Raw genomic sequence first — 26,266 nt, 5'->3', positions numbered from 1 at the left:
CGCTCCTGTCGGCCGCGCTGCTGGCTCCCCGTGGGTTTGGGCACCGGACAGGTGCCGGGCAGGATGGGCGCTCAGGGCTCCAGCTGGGCTGCGCAGGAGGCCCAGAGGAGGCTCAGAGGCCCGCGGGCGGCGGGCAGCGGCGGGCCCGGAAGCCAAAGACCTCCGGGGCCACCTGGCCCTGTGCAGCGAACGGGCTGGGGGTGGGGGCGCCGCCCAGCGGGGGCGGGCCTGCAGAGGCCCGGGGTGGGAGAGCGCCGAGACCTCCGCGCCCGTCCCGCCCCCGCACGCACGCACGGGGATGGTGAGCGGGGGCGGGGCGGCGTCGGCCGGCCGCCGGGCTGCCGGCCCTGGCCGGCCGGAGTCCGGTGGCGGGTCGTCCGGCTCAGGTACAGCGCGCGGTCCCTGGAGAGGTGCGGCCGGTTGTCTTCGCCTCTGTCTTCGCCCTGTCTTCGCCTCTAGCGGGAGGGCCAGACGGGTTCTGGCAGGGGGTGATGTTGGGAGGGGATCTTGGTTTTAAAAATTTGCTTTAGTAATCGGAGAGAAAACAAAAAAACAAAACGATTTTTTTCTGTGACTGCATTGGAAAGCAATTATACTTTTTTAAAAAGGAAGTAGAAGTAAACATTTTAACATTTCAGAAGTGAGTTTAGCTAAGGAATCGGAAAAATAAAACAAAAATCTGGAGAGCACAGTAGAATAAAAAAACCTTCATAATAAATGTACATGCTTATGAAGGTTAAAAATTATCTACGTCATTTCCATATGAAAATGTAGACTTTAGGATAAGGAACATATCATGTTCCTATCACGGCAGTAATGTGAGACACAAACAAGTGTTAAAAATCTGATTAACCCCAATTTCTCTTTGGTAATACTCAGCTGCTGCTGTTGCTAAGTCGCTTAAGTCATGTTCGAGTCTGTCCCACTCCATAGACGGCAGGCCATCAAGCTCCACACTCCCTTCGATTCTCCAGGGAAGTACAGTCGAGCGGGTTGCTATTTCCTTCTCCGATGCAAGCAAGTGAAAAGTGAAAGTGAAGTCGCTCAGTAGTGTTGGAGTCTTAGCGACCCCACGGACTCAGCCTACCAGGCTCCTATGTCCATGGGATTTTTCCAGGCAAGAGTACTGGAGTGGGGTGCCATTGCCTTCTCTGGGTAATAATAGTCTAATCAGTGCCCCAAACTGCAGCATCAAGATTTACAAAAACCTGAAGAGAAAGAGTGAGAAAAGTTTTATTTGATATGTTGTTGAATTTTTTCTGTTCTTACTGAGAAATATTAACTATATTTTTGTTTGTTAGGTCTCCTTAGATACTATTTATTTTTAATCATGAGTGTTTCCTAGTTCATCTTCTAGAGTACTCATTCTGTACCCAAAGCACGTCACCAGTTGCTTATTGCGTTGCATTCACTTATTTTTGTCCAAGGTCGACTGTTTGCTGAAGAACAGCAGGAGGACATAAGGTGTGAGACAGGGAATGAACCAGACTAGTCAACAGCTTCCATACCGCATTGTTGCCTGACTCCTCTTATTAAAGATGCTCTTTCCTTTTCTCTAGAGTCACATCTTCCTTTTATTTTCAAAATTCAACAGTTGTGAGATTCTCAAGAAACCCCCTGGGACTTCCTTGGTGGTCCAGTGGTTAAGAATTGGCCTTGCAATGCAGGGGACACGGTTTGATCCCTGGTCGGGGAACTAAGACCCCACATGACTTGAGGCAATGAACAGCAAGGAAGAACCTGTGTGCCACAGCTAAGTCTCAATGCAGAGAAATAAATAAATAAATGAATATTTTAAAAACAGAAACAGACTTCTAGAGTAGGTAACTTGAAAACTTTAAATATCAGTTCATTAAAAAAACATAAAATGAAAATATTAATGATACAACAGAGAAATCATTTTCAATATATTAAGGACAAAAGACTAATATTCTTTATCTATAAAAGGCACACACAGGTTAATGAGAAATTCTCAGTTGAAAAATCGGCAAAAATATGAAAATAAAATCTTTTATTCAATTTGCAAGGCCTCAAAGAGACCATACACAAAAGCAGTAATACAAATGGCCCTAAAGTATTTTTAAGAATCTCTCACTACTAAGATTTCCTTAAATCTTATACTGCCAACTACTGCAAAGTAAGATGACATTTTTATAGATCCTTTCTGAAAGGCAGTTAAAAAAAAATTTATTTATTCATTTGGCTGTGCCGAGTCTTAGTTGTGACACAAGCTTCATTGTGACATGCAGTATATTTAGTTGTGGCATTTGGGATCTATTTCCCTGACCAGGGATCAAACATGGACCCCTGCATTGGGAGCTTACAGTCTTAGCCACTGAACCACCAGGGAAGTCCCATGAAAAGCAATTTGATAGCATAAATCAAAGGTCTTAACAACTGCACATAGTTTTTGACCCCAAGATTTTGCTTCAACAAATACAGTTTCCTAGAAATGTATTCAAAGAAAATAATCACAAATATGAGCAAAGATGGATCTGCAAACATATTTTCATAGTGGCATTATTTGCAACTTCAGAAAAACTAATGAACTTAAATGTTCAGCAGTAAAGAATTAGTTAATAAAATACAGCACACCAAATGATGCAATATTATCAAGACATTAAATATTAAAGACATTAAATATTACTATAATGTGATAATATAAAACTAATACATAATACTAATACATGCCTTATATTGTTAAATCTTTACAAAGTTATCCAAATATAGTGTAACCACTTTTTAAAAGATACATATACATGCTACTACTAAGAATATTGGAAATATATACAACAAAATCCTAACAGCTGTTAGAATGAAAGGTGATTTTATTCATCTTTGTCCTTTCCTATATTTTCCACATTTTTTATAATGAGTATGTTTCGTGCTTTTAAATCAGGAGAAAAAAATGGAAATTTCAAAAGAGAGAGTGCAGGGAACTCAGAGTCCTTTAATACTAACAATGAGTTTTTATTAATAAAATACTTATTCTTCCTTTAAAAAAATTTTGTTTTCAACATAACATGCTATTATATTTATAAATGAAGGCTTAGGGAACAAATGCCTTTCTGAGTATTTGACCACAATAATTTATAGCATACATTGGCTGTTCAGTGCTGACAAAGTCTAGAAAGTAATTGCATAAAATACTTGGAGAGGAAATTGCTTTATGCTTCCGTGCTATTTATGGACGTTAGCATCTTTGTAAAAACAGAAACTGAGAGCAATCACAACCATAGACCTTGAAATGTGGTTTCCATAAGATGTTAGCTTTGCTGCTTTAAGACCCATTAGCAACGTGGAGGGGAAAAACTGCCTACTTTTATTTTTTTTTCCTGTTATGAAACTGTTGCATATAATTATTTTTTTACTCTTGGATCTTTAATCTTTTACTTAACCTCTACTTTTAACTTCCAAATGAACCTCTCTTGAAAGTCCCATGAAGCACCATGCCACAATCGTCTTAAACATGCTATGTCAACTGGTAAAGCGATTTTATAAATAAATACTAAAACCAAAAATCATTATTCCACTGCTGGAACAACTTGGAAATTTACTAAAGCAAACTTTCTTTTCCACTTCTATCGGGCAAGGTTTTTTCCCTAAGTGACCCCCTGAATGATCCTCAATATCAGGCAGCTTTTCTACTACATTTACTATTTTACTTTAAACTGAGTTTGTAAAAATGAAAGTCTGATGTTTCTTCCCATCCTTTTATCTCTTTGCCTCAGTTCAGTTCAGTTCAGTTGCTCAGTTGTGTCTGACTCTTTGTGACCCCATGAATCGCAGCACACCAGGCCTCCCTGTCCATCACCAACTCCGGAGTTTATTCAAACCCATGTCCATCGAGTCAGTGATGCCATCCAGCCATCTCATCCTCTGTCGTCCCCTTCTCCTCCTGCCCTCAATCCCTCCCAGCATCAGGGTCTTTTCCAATGAGTCAACTCTTCGCAAGAGGTGGCCAAAGTATTGGGGTTTCAGCTTCAGCATGAGTCCTTCTAATGAACACCCAGGACTGATCTCCTTTAGGATGGACTGGTTGGATCTCCTTGCAGTCCAAGGGACTCTCAAGAGTCTTCTCCAACACCACAATTCAAAAGCATCAATTCTTTGGCGCTTAGCTTTCTTCACAGTCCAACTCTGACATCAATACACTCTTTGCCTCAGCACTCTATAAAATATTTCTGTTCTGTCCCTTCCGTCACCCTGTAATTGGGTTACATATACTCCTTTAAATGGTTTCCAAGCTCGGTAATCAAAGCCTCTGTAAAGGCTTTCTTCACTTTCCCAGTCTACCTAGCTTTCAGAAGGGTAACTCATCAAACTGCAAATTATACTGCCCAGAGATAAACAATTTATAACAGTCTTACTTTTTCAAGACAGCCTCATACAAACTCCATATATTTTCCAGGATCAACTGTACAAATAAAGATTTCTTTCCTTTTGCCTGTAAAAAAAAAAAAAAAGGATGTATGGGTTTAAAATTTCTGAATATTTCATCACTATCTAACGTATTCATTCTTTTTTTTTTTTAACGTATTCATTCTTGATGTGCTTTATTATCGATGCATCATTTCTACTAGAAAATGCTTATTCAACAACAAAGTAGAGGAAAGTAGCTATACGAATGCTTTAAACAGCCAATAATCCACAGTCAGTTACACTCACTCATCTCTTTCCGAACCATGGACACCACACACGAAACCACTCGGGGTGCAGCAGGGGAGGTGGATACATCCCTGCAGCTGCCCTCCCACTGCCATCAAAAGAACACATGGTACCCAAGCTGAGAGCTAAAACTCCACTCTAAAATGTCCATGGACTTCGTTCTAAAGGATGTTCTTAAAATATGAACACTGTTCAACTTCAAAGAGAAGATATTAAAAAAAACAAAACCCCTACTATTTCTCTTATCAAACTATACAAAATCACAGCATGAGCACTTTGAGATGGATACTCTCATAGGTACAAGAGATGGAATATAAACTGAAACCCTCTTTCTCAAGAGCTACTGGCAAGGTATTGAGAAATTAAGTCATCAGCTTGAATGACTGGTTAAAAAAAAATCGTAAAGGCCTAAAAATGTATGCATCAAGATGCCTATCACAGCTTTACTTAAAATATCAAAATATTTGAGAAACAGAAATAAAAACTGTGTTCAATCTTACGAGAATGATTACATGAATGATAATGATGTAACAGGGTGTTTATTACATGACAGGAATTGCTCTTAAGACTTTTCTTGGATATTTCATATAATTATCATAATCACTCCATGAGATAAATGTTACTATCTTCAATTTGCAGAGGAAAGAAACAGATAAATGTCACAGAACTAGAAAGCGGTGTAGCTGAGACTCAAAGAGAATCAGATTCTCAAACTATGCTCTTTGTTACTTCACTCCACTGGCTCCTTTTTAAATTGATTATTTATTTATTTAAAAAATTCTTAGAATGTTGTGTCAATGCTACTTTCTCCATTCATCCCTTCTCCCCCTCCCTGTGTCCACAAGTCCATTCTCTACATCTGTGTCTCCATTCCTTCCCTGCAAATAGGTTCATCAATACCATTTTTCTAGATTCCATATATATGCATTAATATACTATACTACTCTCTTTCTTACTTCACTCTGTATTAATAGGCTCTAGGTTCACAAACCTCACTGGAACTGACTCCAATTTGTTCTTTTTTACGACTAATATTCCATTGTATAAATGTACCACATCTTTATCCATTCCTCTATTAGTGGACTTCTTTCTAGGTTGCTTCCACACCCGGGCTATTGTATCTAGTGCTGCTGTGAACACTGGGGCATCTGTGTCATTTTCATTTAGGGTTTTCTCAGGGTATATGCCCAGGAGTGGGGCTGCCCGGTCATATGGTAGATCTGTTCCTAGTTTGTTAAGGAATCTACACACTGTACTGTTAATAAAGAACTTTCAATGACAAGGGAAGATGTCGCAATAGGATGTCAAGTGGGAAAGCGGCTACATTGTATAAACAGCGTAATCTCAATCAAGGGATATATGTTATCTAAACAGAAAGAATGAAAGCAATGAAAACCACACCATTAGCAGTGTTGGCCTCTGGTATTTTTTTTTCTTTCCTGTAGCTTTATACTAAGGAATACCTTCTAAAAGGAATATACATGCTCTTCAATGAGAATACATTTATAAAATCCTTAATTTTACATTAAAAAAAAAGTCTTCAAGAAAAGCATCCTTCCTTTGAGGCTAGGTGACTCAGCAGCCCTACAAGACCTCCACCGACAGAATGAAGAACTCCAGGGAGCACCTGCCTCACCCATCAGCAATGCAAGGTGACTGGTGTTCAATGAGGAGGCCTTGGCTGAGGCTAGGAATACAGGCCACACAGTGACGTCTACAAGAGACGTCTCTTTAGGAAGGGGACACACAAATGCATGATGCAAAATATGTGTCTTCAAGTTCACTGGCCCAGGATCTGGGATTTCTGCTCCTCTTAAATCAGAGAAGGCGATGGCACCCCACTCCAGTACTCTTGCCTGGAAAATCCCATGGGCGGAGGAGCCTGGTAGGCTGCAGTCCATGGAGTCTCGAAGAGTCGGACATAACTGAGCAACTTCACTTTCATTTTTCACTTTTATGCATTGGAGAAGGAAATGGCAACCCACTCCAGTGTTCTTGCTTGGAGAATCCCAGGGATGGGGTCGCACAGAGTCGGACACGACTGAAGTGACTTAGCAGTAGCAGTAAATAGGAAAAACACCACCACCACCACCACCACCACACAGTCCTTTGATCCTGATAAAGCACTCTCTTTAAGCAATACTTGGACATAAGACACATGAGCTTTAGCCAAGTATATACAGTAGAAAATCTCCCATAAACTGACTCACATAAACTGAGGCAAATTAGAAGTGTGTTACAGTGCAGGTTTTCACAGGGCAAGAATGTGACCACCGATCAACAGGCACAATAGTCCACAGTACCTGATCTACCTTCACAATCTTCTTAGCCTTCATATTTATATAGTAATCTCCCCACAATGCTTCCAAAAGAACTTCCTTTCTGATGCAAGTTTTTTGACTGTAGATTTTGGCAAAGTGCTCAATTCTGAAAGAAAAGCAAGTGTTCACGTTATTAATAACAACAGAATGAAGTATGACTCTAGCTAGCATTTGGGTGTTTCTGTTCCAGGTACTGTTCAACGTGCTCTGAATTCATTTCAACTCTCTTACAAGGTAGGTACTAATTATCTCCCCCCTTTCGCGGGAAAAGCATAATGAAGCACAAGATATCACATAGGTAACAAGTAAAGCTGGGATTCAAAGCCAAGCAGTCTCGCCCGTGTTCCTGTCCAACTTTCCCTACATTTATATGAACGAGAATTCATGCTATCAATCCCTTTCTTAATTCTGCAAGTGTAAAACAAGAGGAACACGGGCCAAGGAAACAGGTTCCAGCTGTCCACTGCAACTGTGCCAACAATAAACTCTGTTTCAGTCCTTCACTGTAAGTTCCTATTGCTCATGAAGTAAATAAACTCTACAGTCAGAACCTGCCAAAAAAGGCTTTGTAGCATCTGAGATTAAACAGGAAATACATATACACTTACTTAGCTCTCTCCAGCCCTTAGAGAAACCAGTTAGCAGCAAGTCTGCTCTACTGCAAACCCCAGCCAAATGGGAGCAGTCACCAGACAAATAAGGATGCTGTATATTACACTATCGGCAGTGTCTGGATAAAGGACCCCCCAAAAAAATACTTTTTGCAGGGAACAGTATGTTCCTACACAATCTAAGCTTTGAGTTCAACTCTCAAAGTACTAGTAACTTACAAGACACCTGCTGTATTTTCCAAAGCATCCAAGGGTTAACTATAACCAAGTCCAATTGGCTGACATTCTCTTATGATTGGGAGCAATAAAAAGCTGGAGAAGTGGAAGTTGATAATTATGGTTGGAACCAGAAATATGAACAGCACCAGGCAGCAACTTAGAAGCAAAAAGAGACACTACAGAAACTACTGAAGATAAAATCCCAGTGCCCCCTCTCACTGAGAGTCACAGGAGAGAAACGTACCCAATCAGGAAGCAAAATTCATATCACATGGTTATAAGCCATCAACGTTCTGAAAGAGCTGGCCTCCAGGGTCCATCCCATGCAAAGTAATTCACTATTTAAAGCTTCATTTCCCATTTGATCCAAAAGACATTAACTTAGTAGAGGTCTTAAAAATTTTTTCTAACAGTTTAGTTTCTATTACATTATTTATAACTTTTCTATGTCAAGTTTTATATATTTTATATTTATTTATATAAGTTTATAGTGATATTATGGAGAAGGCAATGGCAACCCACTCCAGTACGCTTGCCTGGAAAATCCCATGGATGGAGGAGCCTGGTAGGCTGCAGTCCATGGGGTTGCGAAGAGTCAGACATGACTGAGTGACTTCACTTTCACTTTTCACTTTTATGCATTGGAGAAGGAAATGGCAACCCACTCCAGTGTTCTTGCCTGGAGAATCACAGGGATGGGGTCACACAGAGTCGGACACGACTGAAGTGACTTAGCAGCAGTAGCATAGTGATATTAAAATATAAACTATATTATTATGCTATATGTAAATAAGTTTATACATTTACATGTTATACTGTTTCATACAAAACTTTTTATATAAGATTATAAATAAATTTGTATACACAACATGTATATAACGGGGCATCACTGGTGGCTAAGATGGTAAAGAATCCGCCTGCAATGCAGGAGACACAGGCTCGATCCTTGGGTTGGGAAGATCCTCTGGAGAAGGGAATGGCAACCCACTCCACTATTCTTGCCTGGAGAATCCCCTGGACAGAGGAGCCTGGCGGGCTACAGTCCATGGGGTCGCAAAGAGTCGGACACGAGTGCACAGCTCATGTATATAACAATACATAATTTATATATAATTTATGTATGTTGTTGCTTGCTCACTCATGAATTTTTTTTCCTAATGAAATTTCCTTTTTTTAAAAAAACAGTATCTCCTCAACAAGGGGTACAAATACTTAATGTCACTTACTGTTCTGATCAGGCACATTCTATTCATGCTTCTAGGATTTTTTTTTTAATGTTGATTTGTGCTTTCCAGACTATTATATTTTCTGTTATCTTTTACAACATGTCAGATATGTGTTCTATTTTTAACTCACAAAGTGGTAAACAAACTCTCGCAAACACTAAAACTGCTATAGAATCATAAATTAAAGCACTTGCCCATCTGCTTATAGGTCACTGTCTCCACCCTTTTCTAGTCTGTCATTTCTATACACATACCTACACATAAAGACACTTATAAATCTTTGAAAATCTTGCTCTTCATCCTTTACCTTCTTTTTCATCCCATTTACCACAAAAGTTGCTTATCAACATCAAACCTTTCTCCACTATTGCTCGGTGCTTTTATTCCTTTATCTGTCATTAGTTATAATGAAGCTTCTAGCAGGACTTCTCCATTCTTGAGTTCTGTTTTAATTCACTTCCTCTACTGAGTGACTTCAAACAGGATTCTCAGAAAAGATCTGCAGAACATGTTTTCCAGGACTTCACTGACCCATCAATCTTTGGCCAGTCCTCCTGAATGAGGATATGGCCACATATGAAATTACTGGGCCACATACGCTTTTGAGTCCGAGGTACCCAACGGGCTAATATTAATTGCAGGATTCTAAGATGCTGTGGCATGAAGAACTACTAGGAAGTGCTTTTCATCATCTTCTCTTTCCTGTCCCTGTTGAATAGGGTTGGGCCTCAGCTGTTTACCTAAACTAGAAACTATTAACAGATCGTTGTTGCCACCTAACCAAGCCATTGTGTTGCTGCTTTTTCAGAGCAGATTCTCCTGGAGTAACAACTATTAACAGGACAAATTCAGGCCATACGGCCACTAGTTACACTTCTTAATCCTGTCCCACTACATGAGAGTTCATAGAAACATTTTCTAAATTCTGAAATGTGCTCATTTCCACGTTTTGTGACACGTGGAGTTCCCTAGTCACTGACATTTTAGAGGAAAATTGGAAGGAAAGGGTCTCCAGTGTTTTCATTTCCAACACCCTTTTCCCATAAGTTAACATGTCAAATAGCTGAGAACAGGCACTAGCAGATCTCCAAAGATGACATTGTCTAATACAGGGGAATTGATCTACTGACTGAAAGTAAGTGAAAAACGTTCAAAGTTGTGAAGGATACTGCAGTTCCCCTGATTTCATTCATTCAAATCTCTCCCCATTCCGTCTTCCATGATCAACTCCCCCTAATTCGTGAGATTTAGACTAAAATTCACATAGAACATTCAATTACTTATGAAAATAAGTACTAGAAAAGGAGAAGCCCCCACCTTGTGGCTCACTAACAAAATGCTTACAAAGTAAGAAATCAATAGGTCTGACTCGCTTCTGTAACTGAAGGAATCACTGAACGTTCTAGCTCAAAGAAACTCTTAGACTTTATCTTAGACCTACATTATTATTTTTCAAATTAAGAAACTGAGGACCAGAAAGTTGATAACTACATATGAAAACTGTACAACTACATATGAAAACTACAAATGTTCAGGTTTGTTAACTTCCATTTTCACTATAATCCATTATCTGAATGTATTTAAGTCTGATATGATCTTTATAGCAAACCAAGGAATCTATAATTTATGACAAACTAACACACAAAAATTACAGTATTATAATTTATCATGCCACCCCAGGCAAATGTGTTCAGTCAAAATGAAGTTGAAGAGTAAGTTCCTGTAAAAAGGGAGATGGGAAATAACCAAGGTTGGTTTCGCCTGGTCCCTTATTCCTGGTTCTATTATCCCCACAAACTGTATGAAAGGTTAAGCCCACAACTAAAGTAAATTTCATTATATCCCACAACTGTTTATCCAAGTTGAAGGCATTTTTCCTCAAGGTAAAAAAATTCTTTGAATTTTCTGATTCCACGGGTAAGCAATGGTTGTGGTTAGAAATGTAATCAATTACCCACACATTCAAAACTGCTATCACTCCTACTTGGCCTGAGCATGTACATACCCAGAAGGGCAATGAGAGGAAACAAGGGTGCCAATATTCCACAGTGACGATCCCACAGAAGTACCATGGTAAGGAAGCATGAATTTCAGTGCCAGGCAGTCTTTTAAACTCAACAACAGCTCTGCCACTCAGTGGCTGGGTAATGTTTAAGAAATCATCACATCATCTTCACTGCAGCATTACTGACAATAGCCAAGGTATGGAAACAACATAAGTGTCCATTCACAGATGAAAGGATAAAGATGACGTGGTGTGCGCGTGCGCACACACACATGAATAGTATTCAGCCATAAAAAAGAACGCAAACTTGTCATGTGCAACAACATGGATAGACCTCGAGAGCATTAGGAGATACATCAGATGGAGAAAGATAAGAACAAATACTGCATGATCTCACTTGCACATGTAGAAGCTTTAAAAAACAAAACCAAAAAGCAAGCATCTTACAGATACAGAGAACAGACTGGTGGTTGCTAGAGGCAAGGAGTAGAGGGTTGGCAAAATGATTGAAGGGGGTCAAACGGTACAAACTTCCAGGTATAAAATAAGTCATAGGATGCAATGTATATAGCATGGTAAGTAAAGTTAGTAACATTGCATTGTGTAACTAAAAGTTCTTAAGAGTCAAAGTTAAAAATTCTCATCACACACACACACACACAAATTTTCGAACTATGTAGTGTGATGGAAATTACTTACTGTAGTGATCATCTATATACAAATATAAACAAATATTTACACAATATGTACAAAGATAGAGTACGTTGTATACTTGTAATCAATATAATGGTATATGTCAATTATACCTGAACAAAAACAAAGTGGGCAAAGAACATGAAAAGACATTTCACCCAAGAGGATACATAGATAACAAATCAGCTCATAAAAAGGTTCAACCTCAGAAGCTGTTAGGACAATGCATATTAAAACCATAAAAGCACATCAGTATATACCTAGCAGAATGGCTAAAAAAGAAAAAACAGAAATACTGATGATACCAAATGAGGGTTAAGATGTGGAGAAATGGGTCACCACACATTGCTGGTGGGAATGTGGTACACCTACTCTGGAAGAATTTGAAGGTTTCTTTAAAAATCAAACATATAACAACCCTAGGACTCAGCAAATGCACTTCCAGGCATTCATCCCAGAGAAATGAAAACTTATGTCCACATAAACACCTACACATGAATGCTTATAGCAGTTTTACTCAGAGTAGCCCCAAACCAGAAAAAACCCAGATGTCCTTCAATGGGTAAATATTTAAACAAACTGTGGTACAACCAATACTATGGAATAGGACTAGACAATGAAAAGAAAACACCCAGTGATGCATGCAACAATTTAGATAAGTCTCCAGAAAATGATGCTGAAAAAAATCCAATCTAGATAACATTCTATGTTGTTCAAGTGCATTTCTATAACATTCTTGAAGTGATAAGTTATAGAAATGCAGGACAGTTAGTCGTTAAGGAGGAGCTGTGACTGGGACGGAAGTAGGTGTTGCTATGTTAGTGCAACGCGAAGGTGCTCTGTGGTGATGGATTATATCAATGTTAATAGCCCAGCTGTGATGTTACACTACAGTTCTGGCGTAGGTGACCAGTCTTATTTCCTACCTCAGAGAGAAAACGGAATCTACTGTTCAAAGATCCTGCAGGCTCCCCATCATCCAACTTTAAGTCCATCTCTACAAACACTGCTGGTTCTCCTCCTTCCGTGGCAGGGCAGGAGCATTCCACCTGTACCGTGCCTGACTGTCTCTTTAGGGAGCTGGATCCACTGACCCAGACTTTCTCACTGCTCTACCTTTATCATTTCCTTCCTGTAGCAAACAAACATTCTCAACGTGGCCTCATCAATGGTGCCCCACTGTCTTGAAAAAGACATTTCAAACCTCCAAGCATGGCATACAGGATTCACCAGAATCTAAACTATTCCTTTCTATTCCCATCTCTTATCACTACTGTCCTTGATCTAGTTCTTCACTTGTAACCAATAATTTACATTCTTTGAATGGAACTTGCACTGTGTTTTTCTTTCCTTTCTATAATGACTCTGTATATCTTATTTCTTCTGTCTTGAAGGCCTTGGCCGTGACTCTCCCCTGGAACACATTACCTTTCTTCCATCTCAAGACTCCTATTATAAGACTCTCCCTAACTCTCCCCTTCCTACTGACCCATTCTGGGTGAGGCAGGCCTCATTTATGTTCTCAAATCACATTTAGGGTTTGTCTTATTGTTCCCCAAACATCTTTTACGTGTTTTTCTCTCCTACCCCACTGTGAGATCTTTGAAGATAGGGACTCTGACCTGTCTGTGTTTATATTCACAATTCTTAGCATGATGTAAACCTTCAAGAACTCATTTATTCAACATACATTATGGTAATGTCTGCTGAGTAAATAAATGAATGAAAGCTCTGGTAAAATTTCACCCAAATACAGGTAATAAAAAAACCCATCGGGATGGGGAATACATGTAAATCCATGGCTAATTCATGTCAATGTATGACAAAAAACAACTACAATATTGTAAAGTAATTAGCCTCCAACTAATAAAAATAAATGAAAAAAAAAAAAAACTGATGAGTAAAAAAAAAATAAATACATAAAAACCCAAAGAGTTCCTAATATTGGCTTCACTTAAAAACCCAACCACAAGACTTTAAACAAGAAAACATTGAGAACTACTGTCCAAGTTTTCTATTACAGGATGCCCCCAGGAGATGGAGGCGACTCCTGAGATGATGCTAGCTCTATTGCCTCTGCTGCAGTATGATGACTCCAACACATTTAAGTCGACTTTCTGCAGCAAAGCCTCATACTCAACCTAGCAACTTCCTTACAACTCTCCTTTGAGCCACAGTTTTTAAAGTACTGAAATAAAGGATAAAATGCCTGTTCTAATAAATTCTTGAGGTGAGAATAGGCCTCCTGTGGGGTCAATTTCAGTTCCACTATCAAGCGATCTATCTTACTGATCACTAAAACCAGACGGATGTTTTCGAGCCAGGCTTGCTGCAGAACTGCCTGTGTCTGATTAAAACTGAAAAGAAAATGTAAAGCTCATGATTTAAATTAAAGCACATTAGAAAATCCTGATTAATAAGTAGCTTATTTTCATGCTCCTTTATCACATACAACTCAGACCATGCCAATCAGACACAGGTATTCATTAGACAGTCAGAAATATATAACACAGAAGCAAAGAACTGCAGGCAGGAAATTGTTCTTGCCTTTATGGAACAGACAATTTATTTAAGAAGGATAAAGTAAAAAATTGTGTATAAGATAGTAAGAGTTTTGTGAAATTAAACACACACAAGAACACACACAGTTTGTTGAATGATCATTAAAAAAAAAAAAAAAACCCACTCATGCTGTAACACACAGGTGGAAAAACAGAGTATGTCCCCAGAAGCTCCTTGTGTACACTTTCCTGATCATAAACCACTTCTTAGCATTAACCACTATTTAGCTACTTTGAAGTCACGTTTGTTAATTTAACTTAACTTGTCAGGACACCCAGCACACTACATAGACTAAGGTTTTGCTTCTCTAGATGCAGGAACTGTGTGCTTACAGTCAGTCAGAGAAGTTACAGAATAAGTACAGCACGTCTTCCTGGAATGATCAGATTTTCTCCATTTCTACAAGAAAACCTCATTTCATTGTGCTCTGCTTTACTGTGCATCATAGATGTTGTTTTTCCTTTTTTTTTTTTTAAACAAACTGAAGGTTTGGGCAACTCTGCATCAAGCAAGTCTATTGGTGTTCCAATAGCATTTGTTCACTTTTTGTTGTTCTGTCAGATTTCCGTAATTCTCATGATACTTTACAGTTTTCATAATTAATACAGTTGTTGTGATCTGCCATCAGTGATCTTTGATGTTACTATTACAACTCAATGAAGGGTCAGAAATGATTAAGTATTTTTTGGCAATAGAGTATTGTTTTAATCAAGGTATGTACATTTTTGTAGACTTAATGCTATGGCATACTTAAGAGACTTCAGTATAGTATAAACATAACTTGGTTCACTGGGGAACCAAAAAAATTCACGTGACCTGCTTTACTGCAACATTCACTTTACCGCAGTGGCTCAGGACCAAACCTGAAATATCTCCGAGGTATGCCTGAAATGTAAGCATTTTACTCTTCCTTTTAAAAATCATTAAAACAAACGATGGTATGATAAGAAGTAGGACACAAAGGTGACAACATTTTTAAAGAAAAACCATAAGCTTTCAAAGAAAAATTATTTTAAAAACAGATTAGAAAGCCACTCTGAGTTTCATGCTGACAAGAGCTGTATGTTTACTCTGGCCTTAGGGAGAACTATTTGAACTTTGGTGGGAAAGGTAAGAAAGTGCAGATTAAGAATCTGGAAGAGGAAGAGAGGGGAGGAAGGGAGAGAGTGTGTGTGTAAGGGTGAGGGGGCCCACAGACTGAGTAACTAACAGAAGAGACTCTCCCACGTAGGGGAGAAGCAGCTCAGAATTTCCCTGTCAACAACCCCTCACAGTTGAGAGACTCTTTCACTGCAGGAAAGCCCCCAGGCCCCCCTACATGCCTCATTTCCACTGAGTCCATCTCCCAGAGAATACCACAGACATGTCAAAGTACCTTAAAGTCATTCTCTCTAACATCCCTTCAGAACTCGGGTGACTTAACTCCACCACAGACTGGGAACACTATGGAACGTGAAATGGAAAACTAGCTTTCTGATGTCACAGAAATGTCTAAAGTGCCACATCATCATTGATGGTCAGTGCCTCCTCTCCCCCTGCCTTCTCTAACTAGTTAAACATTTCCAGGCTACCTGCGGGCAGATGCCTTCCACAGCGTCTACTATGACGATGCACCCGTCACAGATGTGAACAGCCGTGGACACTTCTGAGGAGAAACCCACGTGGCCTGGAGAGTCTATTAGGTTAATCAGGTACTCCTCATCACCTGAAATGAGATTTGAAAACACATATTGAGTAGTGCAGGTATGCAACCCTCCTCCTCAGGCAATTGAGAGCAGGAGAGCTTCTAAGAAATGACTAAAGAAAAGCTCTGTCACATAAAACAGAAGCTGGGAGGTTCTCGAAATCATTCAGCATTTTCATAGCCCAACCCTTCATTTCATTTTAGCTTTCATGCTAAAGCTCCCAAAAGTGAGGACATTTACCCAAGGTCACAAAAGCAGTCACAAGTCAGAAACGTACCCAGGTCTATCTATCAGCTTAGTCACTTCCTGTAAAGGTCCCAGGTGCCTCTAGACTTTGCAACTGGGGAAACAACACTTGTCTGTTCATGTGGCTCAGAATCAGAATCAGAAACCCTGGAGCGAGAAAAGGCTGATGTTCACTGCCTGGAACCCATGTAAATGTCCTAAGCCTCTACAATCTACTTGGAAATTCTCTATGTTCATATGACCCTAGACAGAAAGTCAGAGATCAAGGACCAACTATGTTTCACTCAATTTCACACTGCTAATATGTGCCATCATCGTAAAGCACAGGGCCTGCTGTCAGTCACTGAAAGAGGAATAGTGGTACACTTTTGTCTGAGGCTTACACGCAAATACACACAATTGAAGATGAGAGGCTTGAACATGCTTAAAAGTTGACAGCACCAGGACACAGGAAGTAAGTCCAGAGCACAAGCCTTTCACAGTGACAGCAGGCAAGCAAAGATACTAACTATATTACACTGTGAGGGGTAGTAGCAAACAGCTGAGAGAATTTTCCTTTTCTCTGTAAAATAGAATGGACAAATGTCTGCTGAGTTTGTGGGAGAGGGACTGAGAGGTGGACTCGAAGAGAAAAGAGGGTTTAAGAGAGCTCCAGTGGGAGAGAATGAGCAGGGTCTGACAGAGGACACACGGAAGTCTGCCAGTAGCCAACGACTAGCCCAGCCCAAGGGTATGAGGAAGATATGTGGAGTCAGCTCTACCAAGGGTTAGAGTTTTACTGGGAGGACAGGAGGCCAAGACAGCAGATACACTGAGGGCCTCAGCGAGACTGTCAGGAAAAGACAAGTCTGGATAGCAGGAGGCAGAGATGAAATGAAGGATGCCAGTGGGGTGCAAGAGACTGAAGGTCTTCCTGAAGTCAAGTGCGTCCCTCGTTACACAGGTGAGAGAGCTGGAAAAGTAAAGATCATGGAGAAGGGAGTATTTAGATGGGAAATATTAGAGGACCCGTAAGGGGTGATATTAAAATGCAGAAAGCAGCCATGCTAGTGGGTGGGTGAAGTAGAGGGGTACACATCACTACTGTTGAGAAGCCAAGCTCAAGCTGTTGGAAGAGGTCATTTTTCAGACACAGGAAAAGCTACCTTGGTGGATTTGAGTAAAAAGGAAAATGATGAACCAGTTGCCAAAGTCACTAATAAATGGCGACCGGGGACTGTAACTGGAAGCTGAGGTGGTGAGAAGGAGCGGAGAATAACTAGATAGACACTAAGAGTCTCGAAGGACATGGAGTTTTAAAGCAACAGTGGAAGAACTAAACTGAACCAGAACCAGGGCACAAGGAGAAGGGTGATCCCATGTTCTCACCCAGGGACAGACAGAGTACGACAGAATAAACAGCACTCACTCAAAAGAAGGACAAGAGAGCAATGACTAGAAAACAGCCAGGCAGGGGGAGGAGGGAAAACTGAGGATGGAGGGACACAAGTTTACCTTGGGAAGTTTTCAGAGAAAGGTGTGGGCAGGAAGCGAATAGTGAGGGCTTGAGCGCAGGTGTGAGAAACACGGGGACAAGATGACTGAGAGGCCAGATCACGTGACCTCCATTTTGGGCAGTGACCAAAGACAACAGAGATGGGGGTGATGCCACGAGAGATGCCCTTAAGGGGCCAGAGCAACCCCTGGTGGACAGCAGAGAATTTCACTGAAGGGGGAATCAGTGGTGGCCTGGACTGAATGACTTTTGAGAGACTCCTGGTCCAAATAAACAGGTTGGAAATGTATTAATAGTTATTTGGTTCCCAGGACCCCTGAAGTAGGAAATGGCTACCCAATCCATTATTCTTTCTTGGAAAATCCCATGGACAGAGGAGCCTGGAGTGTTACAATCCATGGGATCACAGAGAGTCGGACATGACTGAGCACGCATTCATTATGCACGACTACTGCCACATGCTAACTACTCTGTCTCTGGGAAGGTCTCTTAATCTCTCTGAACTCCGCTTTGCACACATGTAAAATGAGGAGTATCTCCATTTCCCAGGATTGCCATGAGGGTTAAGCAAAATCACGCAGATGAGACATACAGCTCACAATCAAACCCTGGTGCACCCATCTTCTCAGATCTTGCATCATCTGAATGCTTCACAAAGTAAAGCATTCATTATCTTTAGAGGAAAAAAATCTGACCTTTAGTCAAACTAGGCACAATGGAACCCCATCCTCCAAGCCTGGTCCCAAGGGAAAAGGACAGTGATCAGAAACACAAGTGAATGCATATGTGTCTGGAAGTGACAGTAGCTCCTGGTATGTGCTGGCCTCGTCTGCATCTGGATGGCGTGAGTCAGTGTCCCCAGGGCCCAGGCTTTGAGATGAAGACCAGAGGGCCACAGAGCAGAGACCCTCTACTCGCCCATAACCGCAGACCCCTATGGAGGTGTTCGCCTGGTGGCACAGATGGTAAAGAATCTGCCTGCAATGTGGGAGACCCAGGTTTGATCCCCAGGTAAGGAAGATCCCCTAGAGGAAGAAATGGCAACCCACTGCAGTATTCTTGCCTGCAGAATTCCCATGAACAGAGGGGCCTGGCAGGCTACAGTCCATGGGGTCACAAGGAGTCAGACACAACTTAGCGACTAACACTTTCACTTCCTGGAGGTGTTTACAGAGGGGTGAACTTACAAGTGGACCTGTCTGCAGACAGCCTCCACATCCTTGGTCTCCACATTCGGAGCACATCTAAGCTACAGTATGGCTGCCTCTTGGGTAAACACCCCCTGAACCAGGCTGTCAGCTAGCACATATGCCTGAAGTACAAGCTGAAAGGCTGTTAGTGAAAGCCCACTACAGTTTGCTCTATACTGTACTTTACCATTTTCTAATAATTGCCAGTTTTTTTAAAAACTAGATTAGTTTACCAAAAATCTTGATGCCTTTTCTTGGAAACAAAACAAAACAAAACAGAAAAACACAGGGCATCTGTCAGTTGGAGCTAAAAACCACTAGCCACCATCCGGGTAGAGGGGTGTTTCAGGGGTGGATCGAGTTTACTCTCTGGCTCACAACAGTCCCATCCAGACTGCCTCATTCATGTAGAGGTGCTGACGCCAGCACCACACCAAGAACTAATGATACAGTACTGAATAATCAAGTGAAACTCCTGTTGGAATAAGTAGTTAACTCTTTGGGCAGGGGAGGAGGGCGCGGATTTAAGTTAGATACCTACCTCACAGCTTGCAAATACACACATACACATGCACAGTTATGACAGGATTCAATGTGAAAAAACAGAATAACTAGGGGTAAAACTAGAGCAATTTTTATTTCAATCTTGTGTTTTACTGTAAATTTTCTACAACACAAATAAAACTCGTAAATTTTAAAAAAATTTGTAGAAAGATGAATAGAATGAAACCTTCATTTGAGAAGTTCTGTGATAGCAATTATTTGTTCACAGGTATAAAGAATGGCTACAGAGTAGAAGTGACAATAGGCCTTTTGAGACTACTTAAAGAATAGTCCATGAACTTCTAAACTCTTCAAGTTCATAAAAATAAAGAGAGATAGGAAAAAAACTGACCACAGAGCCATTTGCTGGATCACAGAATTAGCATATACTCTTTAAAATATGAGAGGTAGTTTTTTAAAAATTAAGGCATTACTTTAAATACATTGGGATTTCATGTACCTAAGAGCTTCAAAACCGTTTTAAAGACTGACCTCAAAGAGAAGAGTCAGGCCCCACACAGCACAACCCTTGGTGCTAGTGTCAGAGACATGACACTGAAGGATAAACCACAGGCCAGGCCGTCAGGGAAATGAAATACATCTTTATTACTTTATTCTACTTATCAAAATTCACATGCTGTGTAAAATTTTCAAATAGTACAAAATAAATATTTTGAAAACTGTGAGTTTTCATATAATCCAGCCCCTGATAATTATGGTTAAGGTTTTGGTATACAGCCTTCCAGACACCTTCATTTACATACTTAATATATTCTTATCATCAAAACACATTTGTGTCTTATAAGTATTTACTTTGCAACTTGCTTTTTGTCTCTGACTTTATCTTTTCTCTATAATCACACAGTTGTTGGAACAGCTGCACAGCACTTCACAGCATGGATGTGTCAGTCTACTCAACTTTTCCAAAGACAGACACTAAGGCATTCTTTTCACTGATACAGACATTAGGGTGAATATCAATGAACATATATCTCACATGCTCGTATGACTATGTCTGTCGGACAACTCCCTAAAAGTATTACTGTCAGAGTGGCATCCTATCTGCAGATAAAAGCTACAGTGACCATGGCAATGCAGAGCCAAGTAAATAAGACTCCAGAGCTGAACAGGCAAGCCAGAAGACAAAGCGAGGATCCAGCGAGGAAATGGGACGATAAGACTGAGCCAGGGTCCTGTGACTCCAGACCTTCCCAGAGAAGATATCGCCACAAGCACCTGGGTGGATGGGGGCAGGTGTGAACTGCAAGTGCTTCTGCCCTCAAGCCAGTCAGAGGTCCCCATCTGTACCCAAGTCTGGACAGCCTGACTCTGATCTGAAAATAGATAATCTGGAAAGGCCAGAACGAAGTTTTTGGAAGGTAAAGCAAAAAACCCTGAGGCGTGAAACTGATTTGGAAAGAGAAACGAGGACACAAAAGATACGAAACCACTGTTCTGTAAAACGCAGACCGATGTACCTTCCGCATAATGCAGGGAGATGGCACTGGATTTCATAGTGATCCCTCGGACCTGTTTGTCTTCTCTGCTGTCCATGTACCTCAACTGCAAAAACGCAACCTTAACATTAAAACGAACTGATGTGGACTTTTGTTTTAAATATTAAAATTTTTAGGCTTATTATTGCTGTGAAGTTGTTCATTAGGTCCCACTATTATTACTTTTTAAATCTCTGCAGCATTTTTCTTGCCTAGTATTATGTATTTCTTTCTCCTTTCCTTTTTCCTTGATCAGTTTCTAGATATTTATCAGTTGTAATGCAAGATAATCATACAATGTCTACATTGCTAGTAATTCTTTTTAAATTAACAGACTTTCTTTTTAGAGCAATTTTAAATTTCTAGAATAACTGGAAAGTAAAGAGGTTCCTAAGTACTTCTACACACAGTTCCCTCCCTGTTATTTACATCTTACATTGTGTGCAGGGTGGTACATGTTACAATCAATGAACCACTATCAATACATTACTATCAATTAAGGTCTATAGTTTACATTAGGATTTACTCTTATTAATTTATGCTTTATTATTTCATCTACTTACAGTAGAGTTATTGTACTCGTTCTAACTTCTCAAGTAGGAAAAATAAAAGCATTTTATTACTTTAGTCCCCCCAGTTTTTTAAGCCTCCCCTAGACAGTATCCTGGGCCAATTTCCTGGGGACCCAACCTGCCTCAAAGGCCCCATTCTTCCTTTAGTATCTCAGGTCTACTTTTCAAATTCAATTTTGCTTCTCCATCTCCTCTTCTCTGTATTACCAATCACTGGATAAATCCTGCTGACTATATCTTAAATTCACTGAAGGAAGGAATATCTTTATTTTTCTACTACAAATAAATCATTCTAAGTCCTTTCAATTCACAGCAAGAAACAAAGGTCTCTTTCATTTCATTTCCTAAAACACGATTTTCCTCACGACCCTCATACTTCAGAAGCCTTCTTTTGGTACTCAGGTTAGCCCTCAAGATCGTCATAATCTGATACAGTTTTTTGTACCAGTACAGTTTTCTTTCTCAGTAATTGCTAGGCAGATGTTCCACTCAAATCAAGTGCAACCCACAAATTAGACTTTATCCATTTTATCCACATTATTTCCTGCTGTGAAGTATCTATTCCACCTGTGAAATCTGTCACAATCGTGCCAGGTTATCATCTGACCTGCTGCAAAAACTCATTCTTGCACTTATAAAATATTAATATAAACTAATATAAAAGCAATACAGAAATAATTTTTTCTCAACAATCTATTTTATTTTGCTAAATGAACTGCCAGACTCTTAGATGCATGAACTATGCTCTAAACTTTTGGGATCTTTATGAACACAACAAATGCTTCATCACATTGTAGATTTGCTAACACTTACTGAAATGCAAGTATATATCAAATATAATAACATACCTTGCCTGCCAGGCGGCTGGAGAATATTCCATTGCTAGATATAAGACAGTCAGCCAAAGTAGTTTTTCCTGTTCAAGTAACAATATTAATTTAAATAGACTTCTTTTCTTAAAGGGGGAGGTAGGTAGATTGCATCCACATATTTAACATTTAACCATAAGAACTGCTTTACCAAGTATTTCCTATTTACCTACAGTATGTGAAAGAAGACACAATGAGCATTTTAACTAGACTTTTGAACAGTGCACTGTCTGGAAGGGCAAAGATTCTAGCACTCTACAGTGCTATAATCTGTATCTCCAACCCTGTGGATCAACCTTACTTTAAAAGCTGTCCAATAACTTTTTTTTTTTTATTGAGGCATACTTTATACAGGGGCTTCCCTCATGGTTCAGTGGTAAAGACTGCCTGCCAATGCAGGAGATGTGAGTTCAATCCCTGGGGGGTGAGGAAGATCCTCTGGAGAAGGAAATGGCAATCTACTTCAGTATTACTGCCTGGAGAATCCCAAGAACAGAGGAGTCTGGCGGGCTACAGTCCAGGGGTTGCTGAGTCAGATACGGCTGAGCGACTAAACAACCACCCTTATCCTAGCGCCTTGCTGGCAGGAAGGGGTCTTTAAGATACAGCATAGCCTATCTCTTCACTTTTGTCTCCTCCTCCCTCACTTTCAGGATGGTATATAGGTTTTATTTTACACTCCCACCTCCTATCATTTTGCTGTGACTGGGTGAACAAAAAGCAGTTTGAAACCAAGAGCAGGCTTAGCAGGAGGCAATGCTGTGGCATGAAAGCAATGTTTGTTGGGAGCTAAGCACCATGGATCAGCCCACCTTGCCCTCTTGTGTCCCAGCCTCTGGTCACATACATTTCTTTCTCCCCTTCTGACACTATTCCCACTTGAAATGAGTGTCCCCATCTGCCATCTTGAATCACCCTTCAGGTTCATCTCTAATACTAATTATGCTATAAAGCCTTTTCTTAACCCATTCCTAGCTTCCTGACTCTCCAGCTCTCTCAACCCTTATCATCTACTTTGTGCTTGTCTCACTTTGTGTTGTCTCAACCCCCAAATCACCTCTACAGTTGAGGGGGTGCCCTGTTCATAAATTTCTACCATCTGAGCGCAAAGAACCCTGAACTTAGAACACAGGTTCTGAGAATATTAAGACTACAGACGTGTTATATTAGAAAGCCATTTCAAAAATACTTGATAGTTTAACAAAAACTCAACTTCTCATTTAAAAACCAACACTGTATACTATCTAGAAGAACACCAATCCCTAGTTGGCCGTGTTCTACCACATCAAACTTTTAAAAGAAATAAGACTTGCACCTTAGCATCACTCCAATGACACGTGTGGAGACACACCCCCTTAATTACTGAAAACAAGCTATTTAGAAAGGGCTCCTACGCACAGAGTCGGACACGACTGAAGCGACTTAGCAGCAGCAGCAGCTTACCATGGTCTACGTGAGCCAAATTACAGATATCCCGAATGTTAGCAGTGTTTTTTTGGACCTGAATCATCTTATACAAACTATTGAGCACCACGGTCACTTATTTCCTGTGACTAAAAATTAAAGACGTATTACAAATGACTAAAGATCGGGACAATAAAAAAGGGTTTTTAATACTGGGAACTGACAAGATATCTCAAGTTTCTTCAAGTAAAAATTCAACGAACCGCTTATTAAAGTCAGATACCCACCCAGACATAAGTCCAATGTGAGCACTTCAGCAACTACTGTACTACGACTGTGGATTTTAGCCATCCTTCCGGATCTGCGATGAATCACAGAGCTCCTTAGGGCTGGGTGCCCAGTGACATCGGGAACTCTGCCCTGTACTCTCGGCTGGGGTGAATTTCTCCAGGTCAGTGATGACGTATCGCAACGGTCGTAAGCAGGAGAGAAGATGCTGACACCTCCTTCCGCTCCTCGATCTTTTTCCAAGTCCCTCCTCCTGCCACTCCCGCTTGCTTTCACTGGAGGGGAAACATTCAGCTTGATGACTGCTACGAAGCCCGAATAAAGACTTGGGTCACGTGCTTGTTTGCTGAGCAAGTACAACGAACGTCTTTCATTTCTTCCCACATTGGGGAAAAGAAAAAATAAACCCTCATCTCCACCTTCCCCTCTTCACCACTCCCTTCTTCTTTTGAGGATTCCGGGTCCACACTGAAAAGCAGTCGGGCGCGAGCGGACACTTAAGCTCGGCGGCAGCCGCTCCCAGCCCGGGTTCGCCGCCGCGGCGCCCCGGCACCGCCTGGAGCTGCGAGGAGGACGCCCAGTGCCCTGCGGGCCCGCACTCACCGGCTCCCGCCGCCCAACCAGTCCCGCTCGCCCCCGGGCGCCGGCCACACCACGCAACTCGCAGGCGCCCACAACTAGGTGTCTCCCAAATGCCCGCGCGCCGGGGGCGGGGCTAGCGACGCACGACCTTTGACCCGCGCGCGTCTCTGTCGCCTCCGGAAGCCGGCGCCGCGTGCGTCGCCTGGGCTCCCCCGGTTGCCTTGACTACGGAGGGCGCGGTGGAACGGCGGAAGCTGCGAGTTTGTAGGAGCCGAGGAGCCGGGAGCATGAGGACATGGTGTCTGTGTCAGATTTGTACTTGCGGGTAAGGAACGGCCGGCGTGGCGGCGGCCGGGCTCGGAAGTGAGCTGGGGCCGCGTAGGGGACGAAACCCTCAAAGTGGCCTCCCCGCGGAGGTGCGGGGACGCGGGCGCAGCGACGTCCCCACTTATCCCCGGGGATAATATAATTGCTTGTTTTTAAATTAGTAAGTTAACACTAGCGCCGTGCATTTGCAAGATGTCTTATACTTTAAAAATAGTTCACATTCCATATCTGATTGTCTCAAACAATGGGAATGTTGCATATAGACTATATACTTTACAGGTAGGACAATTGAGATCCATTGGCTGAAGAAATTGTGCGGTTACATGGCTGCTAATTTAGTCGGAAACATGGACTGAAGTACAGACTTCCTACCGAAACGCAGGCCAATGCGCTAGAAAACCTGAGTGTGGGGATTGTCCCCTCCCCACATCTCCCTCTAGCCTACACCTCTGGCTTAGTTCAGCTTCACTGTTTCATGTCTGCCCGTGTCCTCTCATCACTTGCTGTTTGCGGGTTCAGGGCCACTTTTTGCTTGGCTTCTCCAGCTCTTGGCATCCCTCTTGTGTCCTGACATGGGGTGAGAACAGCAGTGTTTGTGTTCTGTGACTCTGCTCTGGAATTTCCCTCTAGTCCATCTTCTCCCTTCCTCACGGGAGAGTCTGCCTCGTTGGCTCTGACCATGCATCCATCTGAGCCAGTATTCGGTTTTCAGCAGGGCCATGCCAGCAACTGAGAAGAAAGCCCTGCACTCTCCATGACCGGGAATTAGGAAGCAAAGCCCTGGTCCTAACTGCATTTAGACCACGAGCTAGTTAGGTAGTTTCTGTCTCTAGTGTGTTCCAGATTGTGAGGAAGTACAGGCTGTCTGTGTATTGGATAATTAACGTGGAGCCTTTGAGGCATCAGCTTTCTTATGTCACTTTTCACATGACATAGGTAAAATGCATATTTCACTGCATCAACGGCAGACTCCATGATTGACTAATGAGATAATTATGTGTTGTTTTTGGCTACTTAAATAATAGGTGGAGTCCCCATCAGCTTTCAACTGTGTCTTGACATGACTCTGAGGCAAGTTGTATAAATTCTTTTCAGTGTTTGACTCGAGTTTAGTTGTAAGATCATAGCTCAATTGTTATTTGAATACAGTTGACCCGTAAAGCAGAGGTTGGGGGTGCCAACTTCTAAGTAGTTGAAAATCCAGGTGTAACTTAGAATCAGCCATCTGTGCCCCTGGATTCAACTGGGTCCTGCGGAGCTGTTG

The 26,266-nt window shown here is 41.3% G+C and overlaps 2 protein-coding genes across 14 annotated transcripts in view; one reads left to right on the top strand and one right to left on the bottom strand.

Annotated features, from left to right (window-relative positions):
* Window positions 1-569: 569 nt before the first annotated feature.
* On the bottom strand, window positions 570-24,805 carry LOC122708794 (elongation factor-like GTPase 1). Of its 9 annotated transcripts, none has more exons than XR_006345317.1 (7): window positions 24,093-24,805; window positions 22,381-22,448; window positions 20,943-21,027; window positions 15,877-16,010; window positions 6,972-7,095; window positions 4,371-4,447; window positions 570-1,208 (listed from the first exon to the last, which is right to left on the bottom strand). XR_006345317.1 is itself a non-coding variant. In XM_043925336.1 (6 exons), the coding sequence occupies exons 1-6, from the start codon at window positions 24,154-24,156 to the stop codon at window positions 1,199-1,201; spliced, it is 438 nt and encodes a 145-aa protein (XP_043781271.1). In that variant the 5' UTR covers window positions 24,157-24,804; the 3' UTR covers window positions 570-1,198. The 9 variants fall into 9 exon arrangements, 2 of the variants coding, with proteins under 2 accessions (XP_043781271.1, XP_043781270.1); XR_006345320.1 differs by having other exon boundaries at window positions 6,879-7,095; window positions 24,093-24,650; XR_006345319.1 differs by lacking the exon at window positions 20,943-21,027.
* Window positions 24,806-24,841: 36 nt separating this feature from the next.
* LOC122708795 (elongation factor-like GTPase 1) overlaps window positions 24,842-26,266 on the top strand; it is a 61,739-nt gene continuing 60,314 nt past the window's right edge. For all 5 annotated transcript variants that reach the window (XR_006345324.1, XM_043925340.1, XM_043925339.1 and 2 more), the window contains exon 1: window positions 24,842-25,000. Coding sequence is in view for 4 of the 5 variants with exons in the window: in XM_043925340.1 (XP_043781275.1) it covers window positions 24,963-25,000 (38 nt within the window). In the remaining variant the exon portion in view is untranslated. The remainder of the gene's footprint in view (window positions 25,001-26,266) is intronic.

Source organism: Cervus elaphus, chromosome 15, assembly GCF_910594005.1.
Source record: "Cervus elaphus chromosome 15, mCerEla1.1, whole genome shotgun sequence".
Lineage (NCBI taxonomy): Eukaryota > Metazoa > Chordata > Mammalia > Artiodactyla > Cervidae > Cervus > Cervus elaphus.
Note: the sequence above shows the minus strand (reverse complement) of the source record. Positions and strands in the feature narration are given on the sequence as shown.

Excerpts from the sequence above, each read along its gene's own strand:
- LOC122708794 (XM_043925335.1), bottom strand. The coding sequence starts at position 24,156 with ATGGCTAAAATCCACAGTCGTAGTACAGTAGTTGCTGAAGTGCTCACA. Across the intron at positions 21,043-22,380 it reads CCAGCCGCCTGGCAGGCAAG|GTTGCGTTTTTGCAGTTGAG; the intron begins GTATGTTATTAT and ends TTTAATGTTAAG. Across the intron at positions 4,448-15,876 it reads TGGAAGGCATCTGCCCGCAG|GCAAAAGGAAAGAAATCTTT; the intron begins GTAGCCTGGAAA and ends TTTTTTTTACAG.